Raw genomic sequence first — 21,797 nt, 5'->3', positions numbered from 1 at the left:
CTTTGTCTGCAATGATTAGACATGTTTTTTATTATTGTCATTAGTGATTATCTCAATTTCGGCTAAAAGAATTGACAAAATCCTACACATTGTGCCTTTAAATACTGTAACGACGTAAATGTACTTGGTTACTTTACACCTCTGTCTAAAACCAAAAGTCATAGCGCTGTTATCAATCCAACTGAACATGTTGATGCATGTATTGTTAAAAGTGCACTGTAGCATTTTGATAGCTTATAAACAGATGGTACAAACTGAACATAAAAACAAAGCATTCACACACTTAAAAAAAGAAAACAATAATTCTTTTAACCTAGCCAATCATTTTTATTTGTTTGTCTCCACAGTTACGAGAAGCGACTTTACTAAGTAGTTAGTGGAGTGAAGATGATATTCAATCTGATGGTGACCAAATGTTAAATCGCCACTTCTGCCAAAAAACAAATCCGCACCATCCACTACACCCTCTCTGCCTCCCCCTGCGTCACGCCTGCTCTTTAACGTATCTCATCCGGTTAAAGTTGGGGAGGAGAGCAGCATCGTAGAGAAACAGAGAACCTTCAAACTAACACCGGACTCTGAACACTTTGGACTTTTTCTCAAGAAAGCGGCACATCAGGGTCTTCTGGAACAACACACACACACACACACACACCTGTGTTCTCTATACAGCCTCATCCTATTTCAGTGTGTTGATGGAAAGAGATAGCAGGGTTGTGTGTGGACACCGTGGGTGAACTGTGTGTTTCATGTTGGAGGCAGCCACGGTACGGGTCAGCAGCATCTCACTTTGGCTCCTTTGGGATCTACACGTACCAGCAAACTCGTKTTAGAAACTAAACTCATCCCAGTCCTTAAATACACTTGTCCATAATCCAAAAACACGACGGTACCATTGTACTTCTGTGTAGTATGCCATTCTGTAACAGCAACTGTTTTTGTTTGTTTTTGCGTGTTTACGTCCTCATAGGTGTGTTACTTGAAGAGCGGCTGCTTAGATTACACCACATGGATTATCTTAYGTGTCATGCTTTTTAATTTTTTTTTATTTTCCGTATTGGCCATTGTTATTCAAATTACTTCGGTGGAGGAAGCTCAGACCCGCAAACATCGTCCATTAATCCCTCAGACATACTGAGCTGAATAACCAGTTTCCCATCTCCGTATGTGCTCTTCGTGTGCATTATTTCATGCGTTTTGTTTAAAATGAGCTAAATGGATCAATCAAGAATACTTAATGTTATTGTCTGTGATTTGAATCCTTTTTTAAAAATTTAAACATCTTTTTTTTTTATTAAACCCATTTAGATCTAGGGGCTGTGAATTGAAAATGAAGGGTTTTTAATGTTAGTCTTTTTTTTTTTTAAAAGCCAACCGTGGCTGTATTTATACTCTGCTTCACTTGCAAACAAACTGCCGAGTGTATTTACACGTCTTCTGACACTCTTCTTTTGTAACTTAAGACCAAAACAATTGCAGCAACTTACTTTGTAAGCTTGTCTCTGGTTTGTTCTGTGCTTCATGGTCTAGCATAGATATATTTTTCTTTCTTTCACCAAAGGTTTGCCTTGAAACAGATAAAAGCTGCAAACAGCTCAGTGAAATTGCAATCAATGTCAAGAACTTTCCTGTCTTTTACTTTGCTACTCTTGAGTGTTTTTTTTTTTTACATTACCATGATTATCTTCCCTACATTTATTTTCATTAATTTTCCAAGATGTATTTCCCCTCTGCCATGATCATGTACATTTTGGGGGTGCGTAGAGTTCTGCAAAGGCTTCATTTGACTAACAGAAGGCTTGCAACTGGAGTGAATTGCAAGAAAATGTACATAAAAATATATGGAGATGTGTAAATTCCACTGGTTTGTCTTCAGTTTCTCACAGGTTAACTTATTAGAATGTCTTAATCTGAAACCTTATAGTCCAACCAAATAAGCACAACTCAGATTTTTTCTTTTCACTTGAGTTCCTTTGTATATTTTTATCTTCTCAACAGTTGCTATAATTATGGCAGTTTCAGCAGTACCAAATGTAAAGAAATAAAGTCTGTTTTTTTGTAGATTTATGGGGGAAAACTCAGTATTTAGTAGTTTATTTATAGGGTTTTCAGAAATATCACTTCAAGACATGTTTACAGTTGAACACTCAAAGGAAAGTTTCTTTCACTGTTAAATATGTTTAAAGATGAATAAATACATAATACTGTGTTTTGGCTACTGTCTTTTTGAATAACTGTTGCAGATGGGGTAAAATAAAAGACACCAAATATGTTAAAACATTTTATTAAACATAAAAAGCAAAATTTCATTTCAGCATAAATAAATTAGTATGTCAGTCATAAAGGATTCTGATGTAAAGAAAACTGTAACATATATAATTTTTTCTATCAGCAGAGGGCATTGTTGTGCCGTAACTGAAATATTTTATATTTTGACCATTTCAATCCCAACTTAACATGAGATTTGTTTACTATCTATGTATATTTAAAGATATATTTTCAGTAGTATGTAAGAGTTTAATCCAGTCACAATAATAGCTATTGGAATGTTGGTGTTTTAAAAACGTTTGTACTAATCTGTTCTTTATCACCACGTAGTAAAGTTTTTTCGGCTGTAACAAACTTCTTTAGCTTCTATCAGACATGAAAAATTTACAAATGGTCTCTTGGCTTTTGACAGTCTTGGCACTTGGACTCTCAGGAACATTCACTAAAGAAATTGTAATAAACTTTTTGGCAGCTATAGTCATTTTTTTCATTGTGTGTATATAAAGCTGACATGCACTATCAAACACACTGAAAAATCCGGTCAACTTGCCGCACAAAACAAACACTCGTTTTAGGTCCTCGTTGATAAAAGTTTCTTTATAAGTCTATAGTCTCGCTGCAGATGCTCGAAGAATCGATTTGTCTGCAAACACTGATAAATTCTTCCTGCACAGATCGATCCGCCTCAGCAGACAGGTCCAAGCTCTCCTGTGAGGCAGCTCCCAGAGTTTGGTAGTGCCTCTGCAAGCTGGAGGATGCCGCTTGATGATTGCCCATGCCACCTTCTTGAAGAAGTCCTCCTGAATGTGTTTCTGGGCTCGGGCAGAGGACAAGTGAAGAGCCTCCGAGGGAGGTTCGGTAGAGGGAGCACGAAGATGAACTGCCTCTCCAACGCTCAGGCGATGAACTGGAGGATGAGCACATGGAGGAAGATGCTGGAGCACCTTCAACGCCTTTAGACTGGGCACGGGGGGCTAGGGATTGAGAGGCCATCTCCTGGCACGAGGAGGTACGATAAAAACCAGGATCAGTTGAGAGAGGATCACAAAGGCCTTTGCTGGGAAGCGTCCAGTGGTTGTTTACAGGCATGTCGCTGCAGAGAAAAGGTCTGGAAGGGCTAAATAGGCTCATTGGGAACAAGGCCTCGCTGAAGAGTGCTTCATCTATGCTACGACGGAGGTTGATCGGTGATGGTGGCCGCAGGTCTGTCGTGGAGTCGCTGGTAAACGAGGATCCACCTGATGGCTCTCTGCCTCTGTCCTCCTCTGGTTTTTCTAAACTTCGAATTCCCAAATCCAAGTCCAGGTCTCGGTATGCTAAGGCGCGGTTGCTGTGGTAGAGAAGGTCCAGGCCGTTTAAGCTGCTCCCAAGTCTCTCATCCATCAGAGTGTATAGTGGAAGGCTTTCTGTTTCTCCAAGCCCAACAGTGTCAACAATGGCAAGTTTTTCTTGCTGGTTAAGTGTCCAGTGATACGTCCCAGGCAAGATTGGTGACTTGGATGCCAAAAGTTCAGTCCAGCAACTTCCAGCAGTTGGAAGCTGGTCAGAACAAAAGACTGGTTGTGCAACTACCAAGGCTAAGGTGAGACAAATTCCAAGCTCACACAATCTACAGCTAAACTGAAAAGCCCACCAGGGCCAGGGATGGAAGACCTCCTCTCCACCTGCCACACCCATAGCATTAAGCATTGCATATAACTGTAGTCCTGCACATGCTAAAGAAAACAATGCAGACAGGCAGACTGTAACAGCTGCACGGTTCCAGTCACGGCTCTCAGCAAATGGGCAGCGGTTGTAGCGCTCGGCAGGTGTTGGCGATGTGTTGTTTAGGTGGTAGATGTGCTTCGAGTCTGCACGGACATAGATATAAAAGACAAAATAGGCAGCAGACAGAAATGTTGCCAGTGCCACGAAGGCCCCACGGGAGATGAGTGACAAAAGGAGACACAAGGGAGGCTTTTGCTGGTAGAACTTCAAGAAAGTCACAGGACCAAATGCGGCAGCGAAGTGCAACACAACCAGGCAGGCCAGGAAACACGGTCTCTGGAAGGCCGAATAGGAGAGCTGCATTCTTGAGCGCATGGAGAGGAGAAGGAAAACCAAACCGAAAGCTGCTGTGATGCATGGAAAAGGTGCTTCGTATAGCATGAGCGAGGCCTCTGTGGAGGGTATGCGGTCCTGGTGGCCATAGGCGTCGTACAGGAGAGAGAAAGACCTGGTGCAGCCAGCGGCAAGCAGGAACAAGCTGACTAGAGCGAAGTAACCACATCCCGATGGACAACGCAGCGGCAAGCACAGCAGATTAAGCGCAGAGGCCAATGTTAACATGGCAAAGGCACAGCCGATGCCATAAACGTGGGCCTCCCAGGCCAGGCCCCAGTCTGCCATGGCACTGTTCCAGTCTGTGTACAGGGGCACCAACATGGGCGGAGCTGGGTATAGGCTGTTTGGCTGATTTGTGGCAGTGCTATTTTGCGTAGGCTTGATGCCCGAGGAAGTTGTGGCATCCCAGGTGTAGGAGAAGTTGCAGATGCCAGAGCCTTCTTTATTGCAGTCTGGAAGTAGGGTGCCCTCGCTGATTGGCAGGTTAGACATCCAGTCTTCAGTATACAGGATAGATGGTGATTCAGGGAGACTCTCTGCAGAGAAAGATTATAATTGTGATGAAACTGACTGCATGAAAACCAAAATTATTACAGAGTAAGACATTGACAAAGAGGTAAGAATGTCCCACAACGTATGTATTGAAATGACTCTGAAAAATGCTTGAAAGCRTTTAATAAATATTCAAATGGCTCTGATCCAAGATGCTGGAGTGTTGGTCCTGTAAAGTGCTAATCCTGTGTAAAAGCTCGCAAGACGGCAACTTTAAACTGAACTAGGCCCAGAAAAGCAGGCTTGTGTGTGTGTTTGTGTGTGATCAGCCCACTCAGAACCACAGCTCTTTCCTACATTACGTAAGCCATCTGGTCTCTCCAAGAAAGTTATTTACGATTTTGTTCGACCTGTTTTACCACTACAAAGGAAGTCATTTAGCTTTGAGAATTACGGAGTAACCATGTCCGTACTGCTTGTTCTTGCGTGACATTTACAGAGCAGCTTATTTATCCCAAACATGTTGATGCACTTCAATTACTGCGTGCAAAAACGCTTCACACATCATAATTTCTCACAGATGGGTGAGAGAATATTAGTTTGTCACTCTCCTGCCTCTACATCGCCACACATCGTGTCCTGGTGTTTGTTCTTTTTCATGATGACCATCGAGCTCATGCTGGCTTTTCAAATGTAACTGACAAAAAAAAAAGGAAAACAGAAAAAGCTTCTGATTCGAACTCCCAGGCTCATTAGTCATTTTGCTGCATGCTCATCAGAGACTATTACTCCTCCAAAAGGATCCTGGTGTTATTGTGAACCGGAAAAAAGTGGTACACTGACAGTACAGTTAATCACATGGCATGTGGGTTTAGTGAAGTGTAAAATATATGTATGTTGCAATATATTATAAGTCAATGGCATTTTCAGATAAAAAAAAAGGCTCGGGTTTATGTGAAACAGTGGAAAATAGGTTAAAAGTCATCTAGCAATCCCTGGAAAATACATTCAATCCATTACTGATGTAATGCATAGGTTTAAAAGCCATAAATGTCCAGACATCACCACCACAAAACCCTTAAATCTATGCAAATAAATTTAAAATGTCTAATTTGATTCCAATGCACAACTAAAAAATGGATTTTTTGTGGTTTTGTTCTTTTAAAGTTCTGTTTTTTTTGTCCATTGCTGTTTCTGTTTTTAACACATGGCTTTAAAACAGGGAAACTCCCAGAGGATGTGTTCATTAGTCGTAAACTTGGAGGCTTTTTATTCCAAAAACATGACAATTCTCTTCGACTTATCCAGACGTTTAAGTCTTTTCTGATGCTGCGTGTGTAGATCCAAAAGTGGCTGTATTTTAGCAACCCCAGCTTTTTTTGATGAGATCAAAAACCAATCCTTTTTGGCAGATGTGTGCATGTGTTGTCTGAGCTACGTGTTTGTGCGCTTGCATTTGCTTGCACTGCTGACACTGAAGTAACCGTTTAGTGGGGAAAACTGCTCTTTTTTGCCACAGATCCTCATGAATGCTGGAAAATCTGCTTCTTGCCTTGCAGTACAAGTCTTATCATTTTTTTCTTCTTTTCTAACCTCAGTGTCGCGACGAAAATGTCAAGCTTTACCAAAATATGACCCCACGACATGTTGTTCGTGCCTCTCTTGCTGTGACACAGCAGTTTTATCCCCCAGAGGAGAAAAAAAAAAAAAACGGATGTTTTTGAGTGGTTTTGTTTTTGAGCTGATGCACTGATTTTAATGGAGTCCCAGTTTTATTTAATCATGTTTTGCCCTTCCCTGAAAGCAGCAGCAGGACTGTGGAATGACCATTTAGCTGTCAGAAATTGGTAACACAACATACTAAAAACGAACAGAAAAATACAGTTATGCTACTGTTGCTGCATCATTTATCATAACATTGGTGATGTGGGAAATGGGACTGGTGTGTAAAATAAACAGAGCTGGGAAGCTTTTGAGCGTGCAGGCTGCTGATAAAGCAGGTGGGGTTTAGCGCAGTGTTAGCTCGGTGACTTGTTTGCCCATTTGTTTGCTTTCCAGGGCAGTGACTCGACTGCCCGCGAGTCGGACTGAGTGGAGACGGTGACACGTGTTGAATTAGGGTCATGTTCATGTCAGCTGGTGTCACATCTGATCTGCCGGCTCACTCCAGACGGGGTTTGGGTTGGTACGTGACGGTGGCTGCGGAGCGAGGATGGATAGATGGAGAGAATAACGCTCCACTGCGTGTTGCTCAGGTCATCTGACACATTCCTGTGGGCACAAGCCTCTCCTGCTGAGGACAGTTAACACCTCGGAACCATGAAAAATAATGTGCAGTATCCATTAGGGCTGCCACAAACGATTATTTTTATAATTAATTAATCACTGATTATTTTTTTTCGATTAGTCGACTAATCAGATCATACATTAATTGAATATAAAACATACAGCTTATCGCGCCAGAATGCAGCTGCTATTGTATAACCATGGTTAGATTTTTGCTATATGCTAAAAATAATTGCTGTGGAAGGTAAGTTCTGTTCTACAGATATTGCACAGGTTTCTCTTTCATTTTCTTAAAATGATCCCACACTTTTGAGCTCCGTGTCTGGGTAGCCATGATACCAGAGCCTGTCTGTATGTCTTGTGACGTCCACGGCCTACCCCAGTTACCACTACTGTGCATGTGTGTCAAGGACAGAAAGGCAGATGTGGCAGTGGAAGGTGTCAAAGCAGTTTGGAGAGAAAAACGAAGTAAAGAACAACAACAAAAAAGAAAACGATTAATAGATTATTAAATTAGTCATTGATTATTTTAATAATCGATTAGTCGTCGACTAATCAACTAATCGTGGCAGTCCTAGTATCCGTACATGGGTATGTCTCGAATTTGAGCTCAAAATCTTTAAAACTGACTGAATTATATGTTGTTGTTTTTTTTGTATTTTCTACAGTCAATTGGTTGTTTTTGCCATTTTAAATTAGGTTGGAAAATATAATCAGTTTTAGATGCACATGAATGTTTCATTACGATTTGTCTAGTACTTCATTAAGCACTCAAACGCGCACAAAACATTGTTTCGCTTCATTTTTGTGGCGACTGAAAAGATTGGCTTATTTAAAAAGAAAACCGCTGGTTCACATGGGTGTGTTTTAATTTCTGTCTGTGTTGTTTTAAACCCCTAAAATCTCACTTGAGGTGCTCAATATGGACCAAAGTAATAAAAACAACGCTTTATTTTGCAAGTACAAGGACTGAAAGAAACTTGAGCAGTTTGATTGTCTGGGTTGATTCTGCACCRTGAAACTGGGAGCTGAAGCTGATTGTCTTCATTTTAAATTAGGCTCACCTCTTGAAAAAAAAAAACATTAAACTGGATCACTAAGTGAAGTCAGATTAAAGAGGAGGAGAGGCTCCAAGGAATTGAGAAAATTCATTTTAAAACCATTTATGTGATGCCGAACGTCCCGCTGATAACTCGGTGTGTGTTCAGGAATTTATTTTTAGCTCCCGTCAGAACTTAGGTGCAACCGGCTGATGAGAACAAAGTTCATTTTTCTTCATCAGCTCATGGAAAATTTGACAGGTCTATTTTTGCGAATCACTTCAAATCATTTTCTGAATCTGGGTGAGGTAATGTAGGCTGCATCTGCTCCTGTGAACTGGGCCAACTGTGGATCTTTTAAGAAACATGTCTGACCAGAAAATAAGCTTTGTGATACTGATATGTTCATAAATCACTGATATAAAAAGGGGATTATAAGGTTGAACTACTTTAGGGGGTTTACACAGTGGTGAGAATGACAGCTGGCTTCTACCACAACTAATTTTAGCTAAATATCTGTAAAAAAATTACTGGCATTTTTGTATTGACTATTGTTGATTTGCTGTGGTTTAGAGATAAAAAAGAAAGCCCAATTTAAAACTTCAACTTAATCCTTTTCAATGACCCCCTATTATATTGCAAAAAATTACCTCATTAGACAGCTAATTAAAAAAACAATGTAGAGTGTGTCACAAACAAAACAATTAAAAATGATTTGTTTTATGTAACAATTTGCCGTCTCGTCCCACAAGCCCAATCCAAATTTAATTCAAGTCTCTTTGAACGGATCTTTAAATTGCGAGAGTCTTATTTATTAGTTTTAGTGGCAGCTGCATCTGAGCTGCTTTGTTCTGGAGCCCGTTTTTATTTTATTTGCACTAAATTAGAACATCAGGTTCAGCTTCCTTTTTGGTATCTCTCACATAGATGAAGCAAGAACAAAGAGCCAATTTGGAAACGGGGCAGGACTAGAATTGATCCAGATATCTGACCAACTTCACTGACAGAAATTGCAGCAAGCCTTCATCTTTTTTTTCATTTTTTGTTGAGGTATTTTTATTTTTACTTAGTTATTTTTTCATGTACTTTATAGACCTCTGCATTTCACTACCTTGAGTTTAAAAAAAATCCAAGTATGTGAAGAAGTGACCATCAGAGTCTGAATGTTTAGTTTCTAGATGTTCAGAGACAGGGATGCCGCAGGGATGGGTGTTGGAGCTCCTGAGATTTACATGTTGATGTTTCACAGCAACAGAAGAAATAACAGGAAGTTCATGGCTGCAAAACAGTTTCATCCCTAATCCTTCATTTTAGTTGTTATATCCATAAATTTAACATTTTTTAAAGAAGACATCATGCTTTTATATCCTTCCTTTTCACATTTAAATCATTCAGTTGGGTCTTTATAAAGTGGAACTACAATGTTTTGGTCTGAATTCCTTCTTAGAACTGTAACTTAATTGTTACCTATTTTTCCTCTGGGATCAATAGTTTTTTTTTAAATTGAAATGAATTGAATTATTTTAACTTTACTGGCCCCTCTTTCACCACTTTTCTGATTTTGTTACTGTTCCTTTGAGACACTTCAAGCTCCGCCCAACAGCAAGCCTTCATCTTAAATAGCACCCATATCTCTGCCCAGTAGAAGTTTGGTGGGACTTTTATTGCTTTAAAAGGAACCTGCTTTCATTAGAGCAGGGAGTATTTGTCTGAGGGACAATACAGAGGCATTTTAGTTCAGCGGGTGGGCATCATTCCCCATCTTTTCTTTAAATTTACAGCTTGGATGAGCAGTTTTCCTCTCCCAGTGGAAGCAATTAGCTTCAAGAAACAAAATGCAGGGTCACTGTTCTGGACTTTCTGACATACTTGCTGGTATCGAAACATACGGAGCGATTACGAAAAAAGCGTGCAAAGAGGATATTAAAGAACCTCTTACATGTTTGCTCACCTGTGCTCTGCGTTGTGGATTTGAGCAGCTTGGCGGATGGTGTGGAAACAGTCGGCAGTCTTGCATCCACAACTTTGTTCTCCTTTTCATCCTCTGCGCCTGGCAGCTCTGGGGATAAAACACAGTTTCGCCTCTTGAGTAATCTCAAAATGCCCAGGAATAAAAAATTAGATTACAAAAAACTGCATCTTCAGTGTAATCTGAGCACTGGTCAGCAGACTTGGAGCTCGCCACGGGACTGTTTAACCCTCCCTGTTCTCAATTTAGAGTACATCTGAGACTTAGCTCTGTAAAAAGTGGGAGAACAGAACTCTTAACCCAGTTCTGTCAAAGTCCGGTCTGTCAGCCACTTAGTTGTAGTCAGTCATCCATAGCTCAGAAAACCGGGGCCTCTGTGGTCTAATTACATTGACATCCTTATGTGGATGTGGGTGGGTGTGTACATCCTGGCTGACTGCAAAGCCAGACTTCTTTCTAGTGCGACTGAAGCTGATGAAAAAACAAGAGTCCCAGAAAGACTGCAACAGCTAAAGACAATAATACAAAACTGCATTTTCAAGACATTTCTACTTTTTTTATACGTTTCACAACAGGACAGTAAAAATTTAGGACGTAATGATTCATTTTGCAAYAAATTAGATTATTTGGCAACAGGTCAGTAAGAGAACTGGGTTTAGAAAGTGTTTTAGAAAAACACAATCGCTTAGAAGTAAAAATTGCAGAGGTTCAGAAGTCTGTGAAAAAACTGCATCAAAAAATGTTTTCATTCTGAAATGTTTCCCTARCGAAAAAAGCTGGAATCCATCATTTTAAGACAGTTTCAGTCGTATTTATAATCCMTTATATCGTTTAATTGTACTCCACATTATGCTGTACAGAAAGATGATRTTGCACTCTGTTACATCATTATCTATTCAAACCTGTGCTACTTTCTGAAAATACATGGATGATATTCTTACAAACACACTGAGCTTATTTTAGCTAGGTTAGAAAGATAATAACAGTAACTCTGCAGCTCATTGTGATTTCTGTTGCTTGTGGCTGATTGCATCATGCTTTTGTATTTCAGTCTGAAATCGGAACAAAATGATCCTTATTGCTCTGTCGTGTTTTTATCAGGAAACTCTTGTCTTCAGATCCAATCAGGCTGGGAATAAAACATTGATTTGGGGAGATGACGGTCATATTTAACCTCCCACAGCATTCTCGGTTTGCATTTAAGCGTATATTCTGTGTGAAATCGAAAAAAAGGGCATGCAGTATTTGTGCTACATGCAAAATCTGCGTGCATATTTATTTTCATGATCAATCAGTTACAAATCCAACTCTAGTGATTTATTTTTGAATCATAGACAACATGTGCTTGAAAATGGGGAAAAATAAGTAGGATGAATGAAAAATTGCAATAATGGCTCTGGCCAACCTATATTCCCAGTACTCCTTTCTCTCTCCACCCCCCACTCCTTTTTTTCATCTCTTGCTTCTTGCCCTCTTCTTCATGTTGCCCCTTAAATAGATGATCTGACACAGATTCAAACCATTGCCTTTTTGTTCCTGGTAGCTTCCTCAAGGGCAAATGCTCTCCTGATCCATGAGAAGCTGCCCTGCTTTTGTGGAGAAAATGTTTACTATCTGCGGTAGGGGGCGATTTAAGTCTAGCAATCCTGACAAACTAATAAAGGGGAATTTTATGATAACAAAGGGGCGCGATGCTCATATATTCTAACTATTCTCTACTTGGTTTCTACTATGAGACAGAAAACACACTATTTGATCTCATTTTAATTCAAGTTCAGACTGGCTTCTCACCCACGTTTAACCTTTTTGGTTCTTCAAAGAAAGCTGGAAAAAAAAGTCAAACAGAAGAGGGGGATGGAGGAGTTTAAATGTCAAGAAGCGTGTTCACCTTCCCCAACAGTGAATGGTGAGCAGACGGTCCCTCAGGAGAGAGACAGTGGTTTTGCTGAGTGTGCGCTCAGAATACTGATACACAAACCCCACCTCCACCCGCCGTCCAGCTGAAACCCCTCTGTTTGCCACCACACGGTGCACATCGGAAAACAACAGCAGACACAACAACCGACACGCTCTATGCAGACGAGAGATTCGGGAGAGTCTGAGATCAAAATCTGGATGTGTTGCATTCCAACACAGCTGATGTGGAACGTGGATTAACTATCAGGATATTTTATAATCTGTAAATATGTGAAAGCTGTGACTTCCAATCCATTTGCTAACTGAGAAACAGTTCGTTTTGAACATGAAAAGTCCTGAAGTGTTAAAAACAATGATGCTTGCCGTTACAAACATTTCTTGCTAAAAAAAAAAAAAACATATAGCATCTACAAAAATAGTTCTGTATGGAATGTCAGGTGCACTTCTAAGTTGCATCTAGTGCTTTATGATCCAAACTGTGTTCACATTYTTGGTACAAAGTCAAAATTTTCCTACTGTCAGAGTCTTTTGCCTCAATCTAAGGAGTCTGARTGTCTAGAAGTCTTGTTCATGAGTTAGTAGGAAGTCGTGGGAGATGGAGCAACAAAATAGGGCCTTGTGCTTAATGAGGTTGTTGCTCCGACTTGTCATAGTGAAAAAGGAGCTAAAAGGAAAAGTTCTCAATTTACTGCTCCACCTACATTCCAACTCTCACTATGGTCATAATCTCTGAGATAGGTTGCACCCTGGATGGGATCTATTGCATAAAAACAGACAAGCGTTCACATTTTCACTCTTTATTACTTTCAAAGCAAATCTCCYAGTTAAAATAAAGAAGAACGTTTTTGGAACTTTAAGTCCACTTGAAATGGAAACTAAACTCTTCTTACTCTGAGGTGGACAGAGAGGAAATAAGTCYACCTTACGTGAGTCATTTGACGTTACACTGAACTCTTGGATATCGTCGGCTACATAGGATACTCGGATGCACCCTACATTTTCAGCGTTTTGTCAGAAACGTTTGTCGGCCGCACGAGTACACGCTTACGAATTGAGACAGCCTATGGTGCAGTGACGTAAGCAGCCGACAAAGGTGCCCWATGTGGGCTGCAGCCSCTGAACTGAGACAGAGCCATGTCACTGTTGTTGTTTAAAACTGTATAAGCAATAATAGATATTTGGTGGGATGGCAATGACAGAGTGAAGCTCATCTGTCACGACTGCATCAGATGCATACCAATCCCTGGTGGAGAATAATCAACTCGTGATTTTCTTGTCCGACCTTTCACCCCACATGATGAATGTGTCTGTACTTGGAGGATACAGACTCCTCCTGCAAACTCATTACAGACACCAGGCAGGCTATTGTTATGGGGGGATGGGCAGGRACAAGGTGGAACTGCCTCAATGTCAAATCAGGGACTCCTGAAGCGTACATCGCTCCGGTAGCCATTTTTRTTCCTTAGCTTTTCCCTTTTCATGCAAGTGCTCATTAGATTTYCATCACCTAGTCTTTCCTCCCTGCTCGACTGTAATGACTCACTGGGTAGAAGCAAATTTGCTGCTGAGAATCTCATCATAGTTGGTTAAAGGGGCAGTTAAAGGGATGGGTAGATTTTTAAATGGGATGGGACAAATTACTGCGTGGAGGACATTGTGAAATGGAAAATAAGGATCTAAAGCAGATTATATTAATATGCAACCACCCAGCATTTGAAGGGTAATTTAAATTAACACATTACTCAATGATTTAAGATGTTTTGTACTTGATGTACACGTTGAACRTAAAAAGCCTTAATTGTCTCTAAAATACTCTTTCCCAGTCACAATGTCATTTTTGACTTGCACGTTTGCTTTCAACAGGGTCTAATTTTTATGCAAATTTTGGAAAAAAAAAAGGCCATTGATCAAAGCCACACAGTCTCCTGCCATTTGTCAGACGTCTATTGAACACATGATTGATCACATCCATTGAGTCAGTTTAGTCTCTATTGATTAGAATATTTTTGCTTACCTCCTGCAGTTGTGGAGTTGGGTCCCTGGCTCTGATTTGTGCTTGTTGCAAATTTTTGAACCTGTTCACGATCGATCCTGAGGGTAGAGGGGGGCGTCCCTGGCTGGTTTTTGGGATTCACAGTCATGGTTCCATAGAAGCCTCCGTCCGTATGGCTTTGGGTGGGGGCTGTTTCTGACATTGTGCCCACTGATGACTGATTCGCAACATCAACAGTTGAGTTTGTTGGCTCTGTAACAAATGTAGGATGAGTAACGGGCCTCAGATCACGTGTGCTGGTCAGCTCCACCACTCCTGGGTTTAGTGTTGTCGTTTGCGCTGAAGCCCACGTCAGGGCAGTGGGAACTGTAGTTTCTGGYGGTACTGTTGAATAAACATTCTCTGATGAATATGCCTCTTGATAAACACTTGGTTCATCCGTGAGGTGTTGTGTAGTCACGTCCATGTTGGGTTTTGTTCTTGTCGYGGTTTCCGGTGGTGGGTGGGTATCTGTTGTGTTTTGTCTCGGAGTGTGACTGCTGGTGGGACTGTTGGTGAACAAAGTGTTTCTGATAAAGCTGGTTGTGGGAGAAACAAAAGCAGCATTGTTGATTTTAACTATGCTGSTCTGCGAAGAATCTGGTGTCCCTGTGGGAAGAGATTCGGTTCTTATCTCTGTCAAGCTCGYGAGGAGCCCCTGAGTCAAAGCGGTGGGCGACTGAGTTTCTCCCGAATCGATCCCTTCTCCTGATCCTGTATTGTCTTGGAAGTGATCAGTTAGTTCTGTCAGCCCTTTGGAAGCTGTGCTCGAGGCAGCTGCTTCGTTTTTGTCCTCTGAACTTCCATAAAAAGGGTTGCGAAATGGAAACGAGGGAAAGGACGGAAACTTTGGCAAGGATGGGGTCCACCAATAACTGCTCGGCTTCTTCTCAGATGAAGTTTTGCTCGCCGTAGTTGGCCCCCAGCTGGCCTCTTCGTCCGCCAGAGCCCACCTGTGAAGTAGTAAAAAATACCAGAAGAAGAGAGCTAATGTCTGGAGGAGGCGAAGCATGCTGCCGACAGTGGAGCACGGATTGTCACATGTTGTTCTCTATTCTCCTGCTCCCTGAGGCGGGTGCAGTTGGCTTCTCTGCAGAATGGCCTAGAAGACAAGAACACACAGGACACTTGGTGACACACTTTTCTTCTACTCATGGTGGACAGCTGCATTTGGATTTTCTTGAGAGATTAACATCTCTTTATTTTTGCCTTTTTTCAAACACTTTTGATTGCTGGTTTCTCAGAGACTGACCTGCTTACAAATCAAGTATGGAAACTATGACACTCTTCAAACCTTTCTAAGCAGGCTACAAAAACTAAAGTCAAAAACCACATGTCACAAATAAAGGTCCACCATTCCTTTCATGCAATAGTTTTAAAATGAAATAACATCATCTGGAAAAATTGAGGAGTTTTAGCCCATAATAGCATCTTCTTCTCAATTATCAAACAATGAAAGCACTTATATCCTTATAATCTCCAACAGTGGTCACTTATGTCTGAGAGTTAGGTTTTGGGGGAGGTCAGTAAAGAATGGAAGTCTGGATTTCCATCCTAAGAATGAAGGGGGGCCTCCTATTCTTTCATAAAGCATCAAATGGTTCAAAGTCAGCAGCCTGTTGCCTCAGTGAAAAGACTGGAGCACCGGAGGAATTTCCCCTGCAAGAACAACAACCTGTGTGCTTTCGTTGTTCTTAACTCCGCCTTAAATAACCCACAGCTTTGGATTTAGTCTCTTTAAGTCTCAGATTTATGTGTTCTTTAAAGAAGATGGAGAAAAATATTGTTGTGGGGAGTAAGAAAGAAAAAAACATTACTATTCACAGAAAGTTGCTATCAGATTGAAGCTCTTGCCTGCATCATAGTGGTGTTTATAATGCATAAAATGGCTGTAACACAGTAAATTTTACGGATACTGAGCTCAAATTTGGCGTGGTACTAATTGGGCATCATACCTAACATATTTGCTGACCACTAATAATTTGGTAATAATTAGGTGCACATCCAAAACTGACAAATATTTGGAATCAGCCCAATTTAAGAAATGGATACTCTGTGCACCAATACATACAAATTTTCACAAAATTACTTGATATTGTGCACAAAGTTGGTTACAAGGTTTGACCCAAACAGCTGGAACTCTTAGTTTAAACCTTGGGAATGAAAGTCAGCTGTCAGCATGCAGTCTTTCAACTGTTTTCCACAAGCTCATAAACTGAACTAAAAGACCAAAGAATCGAACTAATCAGAGGTAGGGATTTGACCAGCCTTCTCCTCCTGTGTTAAAGCCTCGAGGGATGGAGCCAGCTTGTAGAGGAAGTCACATTCATTTTAAGTCTGACTAGCATGGGGTTAAACACAGAGCTTCCCACACACTCCCCACTTTTAGCCCTTTGATTGAGCAGCATGAACATCGGTTTCCAAGGAAGTGAGGGCTTTATTTATAGGAACCTGTGTTCGAGCCTGCAGTGACCAACCTGCAAACAGTTCATGCATGCAGAGATATGGTTGTAGATGAATTGGGACCTGACTCTGCACGTTAGCACAGTGTGCTTTTGTTGCCCACGTGTAYTGTTCTGTAGGTGTAAACACCCACACATGGACTCTTCTTGGTTCCTTCACGAGTTTTCATCAACAGTTTCAGACGGCAGTAAACTGGTGGTGAAAGAGAATCGTGGTTTTGAAGTGAGTTGTCATTCCTCCCTAGTGGCTCTTTTGTTGATTGGAAACCTAAAATATGCATGATTTGATCAGCAGAGATTATGTATAATTTATTTTTCCCACAGCATTCTCACATTTCAGCGCAGCAACCCTTTCATGTGGTTAAAGCAGGCTGGTGAGGGATCACTTTCAGTTTAATTCAAATAWACATTACCACTCATGTAATGTTTGGGTTATTTTGGGATTTGGCAACAATGAAAAGTGGCAACAACTAATTGTTTAGCCATTAAAATAGATTAACCTTTGCCAAAGTTGCTGTCAAACAGGAGCTAGATAACATTTCTGTAAGCTATGTAACAAAGAACGAAATTTGAGCTGAGGATTTCTGATGGATCAAATTAACACTTGGGCCCCACCATCAGAGATATAACGGTCATAAAAAAAGTCCAACATTAGGCAACACATAGGTTTTCACTGTTGTATAGGAGCAGAACTTCAGTTTAAGTCTTCCCTTGTTGACGTCTTTTAATTAATTTGTAAATAAAATATTTCTGCGCCGCTACATAGTCGTAAACCCCTCTGTCAAACTAGACTGAAACTGGAAGCTGAAGAGGGGTGGGATGCAAAGCACCCGGGATAAAAATATAGAAAATTCTCTCCTTTTTCTTCAAACTACACAATAGAGTATTGCGTGCTTACACATAATCAATGCTACATCTGTACACACTAAAACAGCAATTTTCTCTTATCTACAATCATCTCTTTTCTGGGGCAGCTTTAGCACATTCATAGAGAGGTCACCTTTCAGACTGAGGATCAAGGATTTGATCCCCGGCCCCTGCAGAGGGCTAAAGTGTTCTTGGGGAAGATACTGAACCCCCAACTGCCTCTTATGCTCTGCCACTCAAATACAATGCAGCTTGGCCATCATTGTGTTTTTTCCAGACTATTTTTAGTAAGTTTACATCTTTTCTGTTTACACAGTAAATATCAGATTTTGCCACTGTAGAAAACTACAGATCTGTGAACCCCAGTAGCTCAATGGTCACGTGGATGTGCTTTATAAAAATAAAAGCTGAAACAACAAAGATGTTGCAATCCCTTGTGATACAGATGCAATAAATTTGGTGTCACAACTCCATTTCCAATTCTAAACATCTAAAGATAATTTATGTGCTAGCTGCACTCTGCCACAGTTAATCTAATGTTCTTTCCATTTCTAGCCACATCAGATCTGAAGGCAGCGGCTGACAGGCAGCAGGGCAACGGGAACAAAAGCATTAAAAAGTGTCTGTGGTGAATTTACAACACCCGGCTACTATTTTTTTTTCTTTTCTGGTGTTTTGTGTCATTGCTCCTGACATACGCAAGGGGTTTGACGTTCTGCCGCACTCAGTGAAGCAAAAGACAAGGACAGTGGAGGAGAAAGACATCAGAGCAGAAACTGCAGCAGTCTCCTTGATGCTCGAGTTCGTTTGTTAGCCTGAATCTGTGTGTTTTCATGAAAAAGAACCCTTCGACTCTTCTCTCAGCTCTATCAGCCATCTTGATCTTAATCTGCCTTCACCTTGCTGTAGCTTATTTCTCCATGGAGATTTCCTTTTCTTGTCTTGATCTGACGTCGAGGAGTCTGCTTCTACGAGCCTCAGCTTGATCACAACGTTAAAGCTTTTTGAAAAGCAAGAAAAAAAGTATTGTGGTAACAAAAAGGGGAATTAGAGATGTCTGTCTCTGCTGATTGACAGAAATGGAGAGGCTCTGCACCCTGGGGGAGCCAGAAATTGAGACAACCGGAGGGCTGCCACCGTAATTACTTTTTAACAAACCCGATGTAAACCCGTCTCTGTATTGGTGGCACAGTCCAGGATAATAGAGCAATTTACCTTCCTGAAAAAAGGCGCCTGTTCAGGGTGATGGTTGTTTTTTTTTTCTGCTCCTATTGAGTGGGTGTGCATATTTACCAGYTGTACTTTTTCATTATTATTTCCATGGTGATGTGTAAGTGCGACTGCGATGTGGGCGATGTGGTCTCATATGTTTCGAAGAGTCGGTGAGTGACTTTCAACCATTTCTGGGTTGAAATGCTCCCAATTCATTACCAAGCCGGCAGGGGTGTATTTTTTTGCGTAAAGTAGCGTAAAAGAAAGGGTGTAATTAACAGAGCCAGCAGGTGGCCGGTTCTTTTAGTTTTCAGAAAGATAAAGTGGAAAAAGGACAATCGAGCCATTTCTCCCAGATGGATTTAAGCTGTTCGTTGCAACCTTTATAAAAACTGCTCAAGAATTAGTCTCATCCAAAACTACATCATCTGAGCTTTGGGGTTTTATTTTAGCATTGCTCCATCGTACTTAGATTAATGAACAAATATTTGAACTGACTCCTTTCGGAACYGAAGGAAGCATTCGTCCTTATTTCTCGTTATTTAACCAGGCAAGTCCCATTGAGATCTCAGATCTCTTTTTCAAGGGAGGCCTGGGCCTGAAGGCAACCTATTGTACATGTATTTGGGGTTGGGGGACCCGGAGAAAACCCACGCGAGCAGGAGGAGAACATGCAAACTCCCCACAGAAAGACCCCAGGTCCGAACTGGAGATCAAACCCGGGACCTTCTTGCTGTGCAGCGTCAGTGCTAACCACTGAACCGTCGTTGTGCCTTGATGATGGAGGACCACCACACAGAACAGGATACCTTGTTCTCGTTAGGGAAACTGTTGGTCCAGCCTTGATTCCTGAAGTTCTTTTAGGCCAATCTAAAATATAGTCACCTCCTTGTGAACCTACCACCTTTGGAGAGAGATGTTGTGGTTGAATGCAATACAAGCTAAATGGCTGGCGAGGGTTGAGCTCTGTGCTGATTCTTGGGAACACACAGAGGTTAGACAATGAAACTGAAACACCTGGTTTTAGACCATAACATCTCTTTCAGACAGCTTCCTCTTGCGYCCACAGTTAATCCTGTTGGATGTGGTTGGTCCTTCTTGGTGGTATGCTGACATTACCCTGGATACTGTGGCTCTTGATACATCACAAAGACTTGCTGTCTTGGTCACAGATGCACCAGCAAGACGTGCACCAACAGTTTGTCCTCTTTTGAACTCTGGTATGTCACCCATAACGTTGTGTTYGTTGCAATATTTTGAGCAAAACTGTGCTCTGACCCTGCTAATTGAACCTTCACACTCTGCTCTTACTGGTGCAATGTGCAAATAATGAAGATTGGCCACCAGGTTGGTCCAATTTAGCCATGAAACCTCCCACACAGAAATGACAGGTGTTTCAGTTTCATTGTTTAACCCCTGTGTATGGAATTATATCCAACAGAGTATAACTCAAAGGGAAAATTAGGAAATTATAGTTGCGAAACCTAAATCTAACCATCTTATTAGTGCTTGAAGTACTAACTGAATATCCAATAAACAGTACCCTTTATACAATATGTATTATTTACTTTATTTGGTTTAACTTTTAACAAGTCCCAGACCTAATTAAATTCTTGTTGCACCATCATCAACCCATGAGTTGTGGCAGATTCACAGATTGGATTAGGCAACCAGCCACAGTCAATTGTCCCTGCGCATTATCGACTATAATGAGAGCTGCTCTCATGTCTAAGAATAGCCGAAGCCATTGTTGCATTTTCAAAAAGGAAGCACTCCAACAGGTGATTTATCTGCTGTCGACTCACCAAACCACACACCGCCCTGAGTCACTATTTACCAACAAGATACTTATGATGTTGCAGTTTCAGAACTTCAGTCAGAACACTCATGATTTACCTGTTTTTTCTCCCCTGAAGTAGCTTTAGTTTCTTTTAAACCCTTCTTTAAACACAAAGCTGGGTTAATGTTGGTGTTAGCCCTGGCTCTGATGGATGCAGAGGTCCTCCTCCTTTAAAAAAAAAAAAAGCAAAGAAGGATGCTCTCGAGCASAGACGTTCCACCGGCTGCCTTCACCGTGACGGCTGAAGCCAAAGACGTTGCGGCTAATCCCACGGATTTTGGGTACCCTTTTGGATTCTGCTGCTGCAAAAATGGGCTGCATGTTTTCTCGCATGGAAAAAAATGGTTGCTCGAACACATACTATTTACATTTTTTCTAAATACCAAAACATATTCATATGTATTTCTCTGACGTAAAATAAGACCAGCTGGATTCTAATGACAAATACAGATGTCAAAGTCACAATGTGGGGTTTAACCATATTACCTCACACTACTCCCATTATCCCCAAAATAAAAGTAACATGATTTTCTCCCATTTTTCTGCTCTTGATAATAAAAAGCGACACTGCTCTCTAGCCTTACATGTTTTCATAATATCAAACATGTTACCTGCAGTGTAATTGCAGCCACTACACGACAACACGCACGCAGGAATCGATGCTGCTGTTCTGAGACCGGCTGACTGAAAATCTCAAGAGTTGAACACAGAAACACAAATGATGGTGTGAGAAAATGTCAGCTGCTTACCTGCAGATGTTGGGAATAAGATGGAGAATCCACAGCCAGCGGTGTGTGTGTGTGTGTCTGAGAGAGAGAGAGAGAGAGAGAGAGAGTGTGTGTGTGCGCTGCAGGCGAGGGAGGTTTGTTGCAAGCCTCTGTGGCTTTGCCTGTGTGGAATAGAGTTCTAGTGTCTCTCCCTCCCACTTGCTCTCTCTCTCTCTCTCTCTCTCTCTCTCTCTCTCTCTCTCTCTCCCTCTGTTTGTGTCCGTCTCTCTCACCCACTGCATCAGTAGTTTGCCATCACAAGGCTTGTGGTCACACCTCACTGAGCAAATTGTTCATTACCAAAGATCAAGCCACAGCCGTGGACGCCCCGGACACACAGCTGGGCAGGCAGCTTATGCAAGCACACAGTCTGAAAATGAAACGCAAAGCCTCTACATGAACACACACTCACACAGGTTCGCCCATCTATATATTTGGGGACATTGTATTGACTTCCATTACATTTGTACAGCCTAACCCTGACCACAAACCCTAAGGCTAACCTCACAGGTACCTACCTGACCCTAAAACTAACCTAAACT

At 41.3% G+C, this 21,797-nt stretch overlaps 2 protein-coding genes across 6 annotated transcripts in view; one reads left to right on the top strand and one right to left on the bottom strand.

Moving 5' to 3' along the window:
• impdh1b (IMP (inosine 5'-monophosphate) dehydrogenase 1b) overlaps positions 1-2,209 on the top strand; it is a 23,270-nt gene extending 21,061 nt beyond the window's left edge. For all 4 annotated transcript variants that reach the window (XM_014004190.1, XM_014004189.1, XM_014004191.1 and 1 more), the window contains one exon: positions 348-2,209. In XM_014004190.1, coding sequence (XP_013859644.1) covers positions 348-369 — 22 coding nt within the window. In that variant the 3' untranslated portion in view covers positions 370-2,209. The remainder of the gene's footprint in view (positions 1-347) is intronic.
• The window catches only part of prrt4b (proline rich transmembrane protein 4b), a 36,999-nt gene continuing 16,752 nt past the window's right edge, over positions 1,551-21,797 (bottom strand). The window contains exons 3-6 of one of the 2 annotated variants that reach the window (XM_014004187.1): positions 21,238-21,294; positions 14,090-15,209; positions 10,141-10,248; positions 1,551-4,907 (exon numbers count right to left, since the gene is read on the bottom strand). In XM_014004187.1, the coding sequence (XP_013859641.1) occupies positions 2,866-4,907; positions 10,141-10,248; positions 14,090-15,119 (3,180 nt within the window). In that variant the 5' untranslated portion in view covers positions 15,120-15,209; positions 21,238-21,294 and the 3' untranslated portion in view covers positions 1,551-2,865. Of the gene's footprint in view, positions 4,908-10,140; positions 10,249-14,089; positions 15,210-21,099; positions 21,185-21,237; positions 21,295-21,797 lie in introns of those variants that run through there. The other variant, XM_014004188.1, reaches the window with a different exon arrangement.

This window comes from Austrofundulus limnaeus, unplaced genomic scaffold (assembly GCF_001266775.1).
Source record: "Austrofundulus limnaeus strain Quisiro unplaced genomic scaffold, Austrofundulus_limnaeus-1.0 Scaffold22, whole genome shotgun sequence".
NCBI lineage: Eukaryota > Metazoa > Chordata > Actinopteri > Cyprinodontiformes > Rivulidae > Austrofundulus > Austrofundulus limnaeus.
This window is presented reverse-complemented; position numbering and strand designations above follow the sequence as displayed.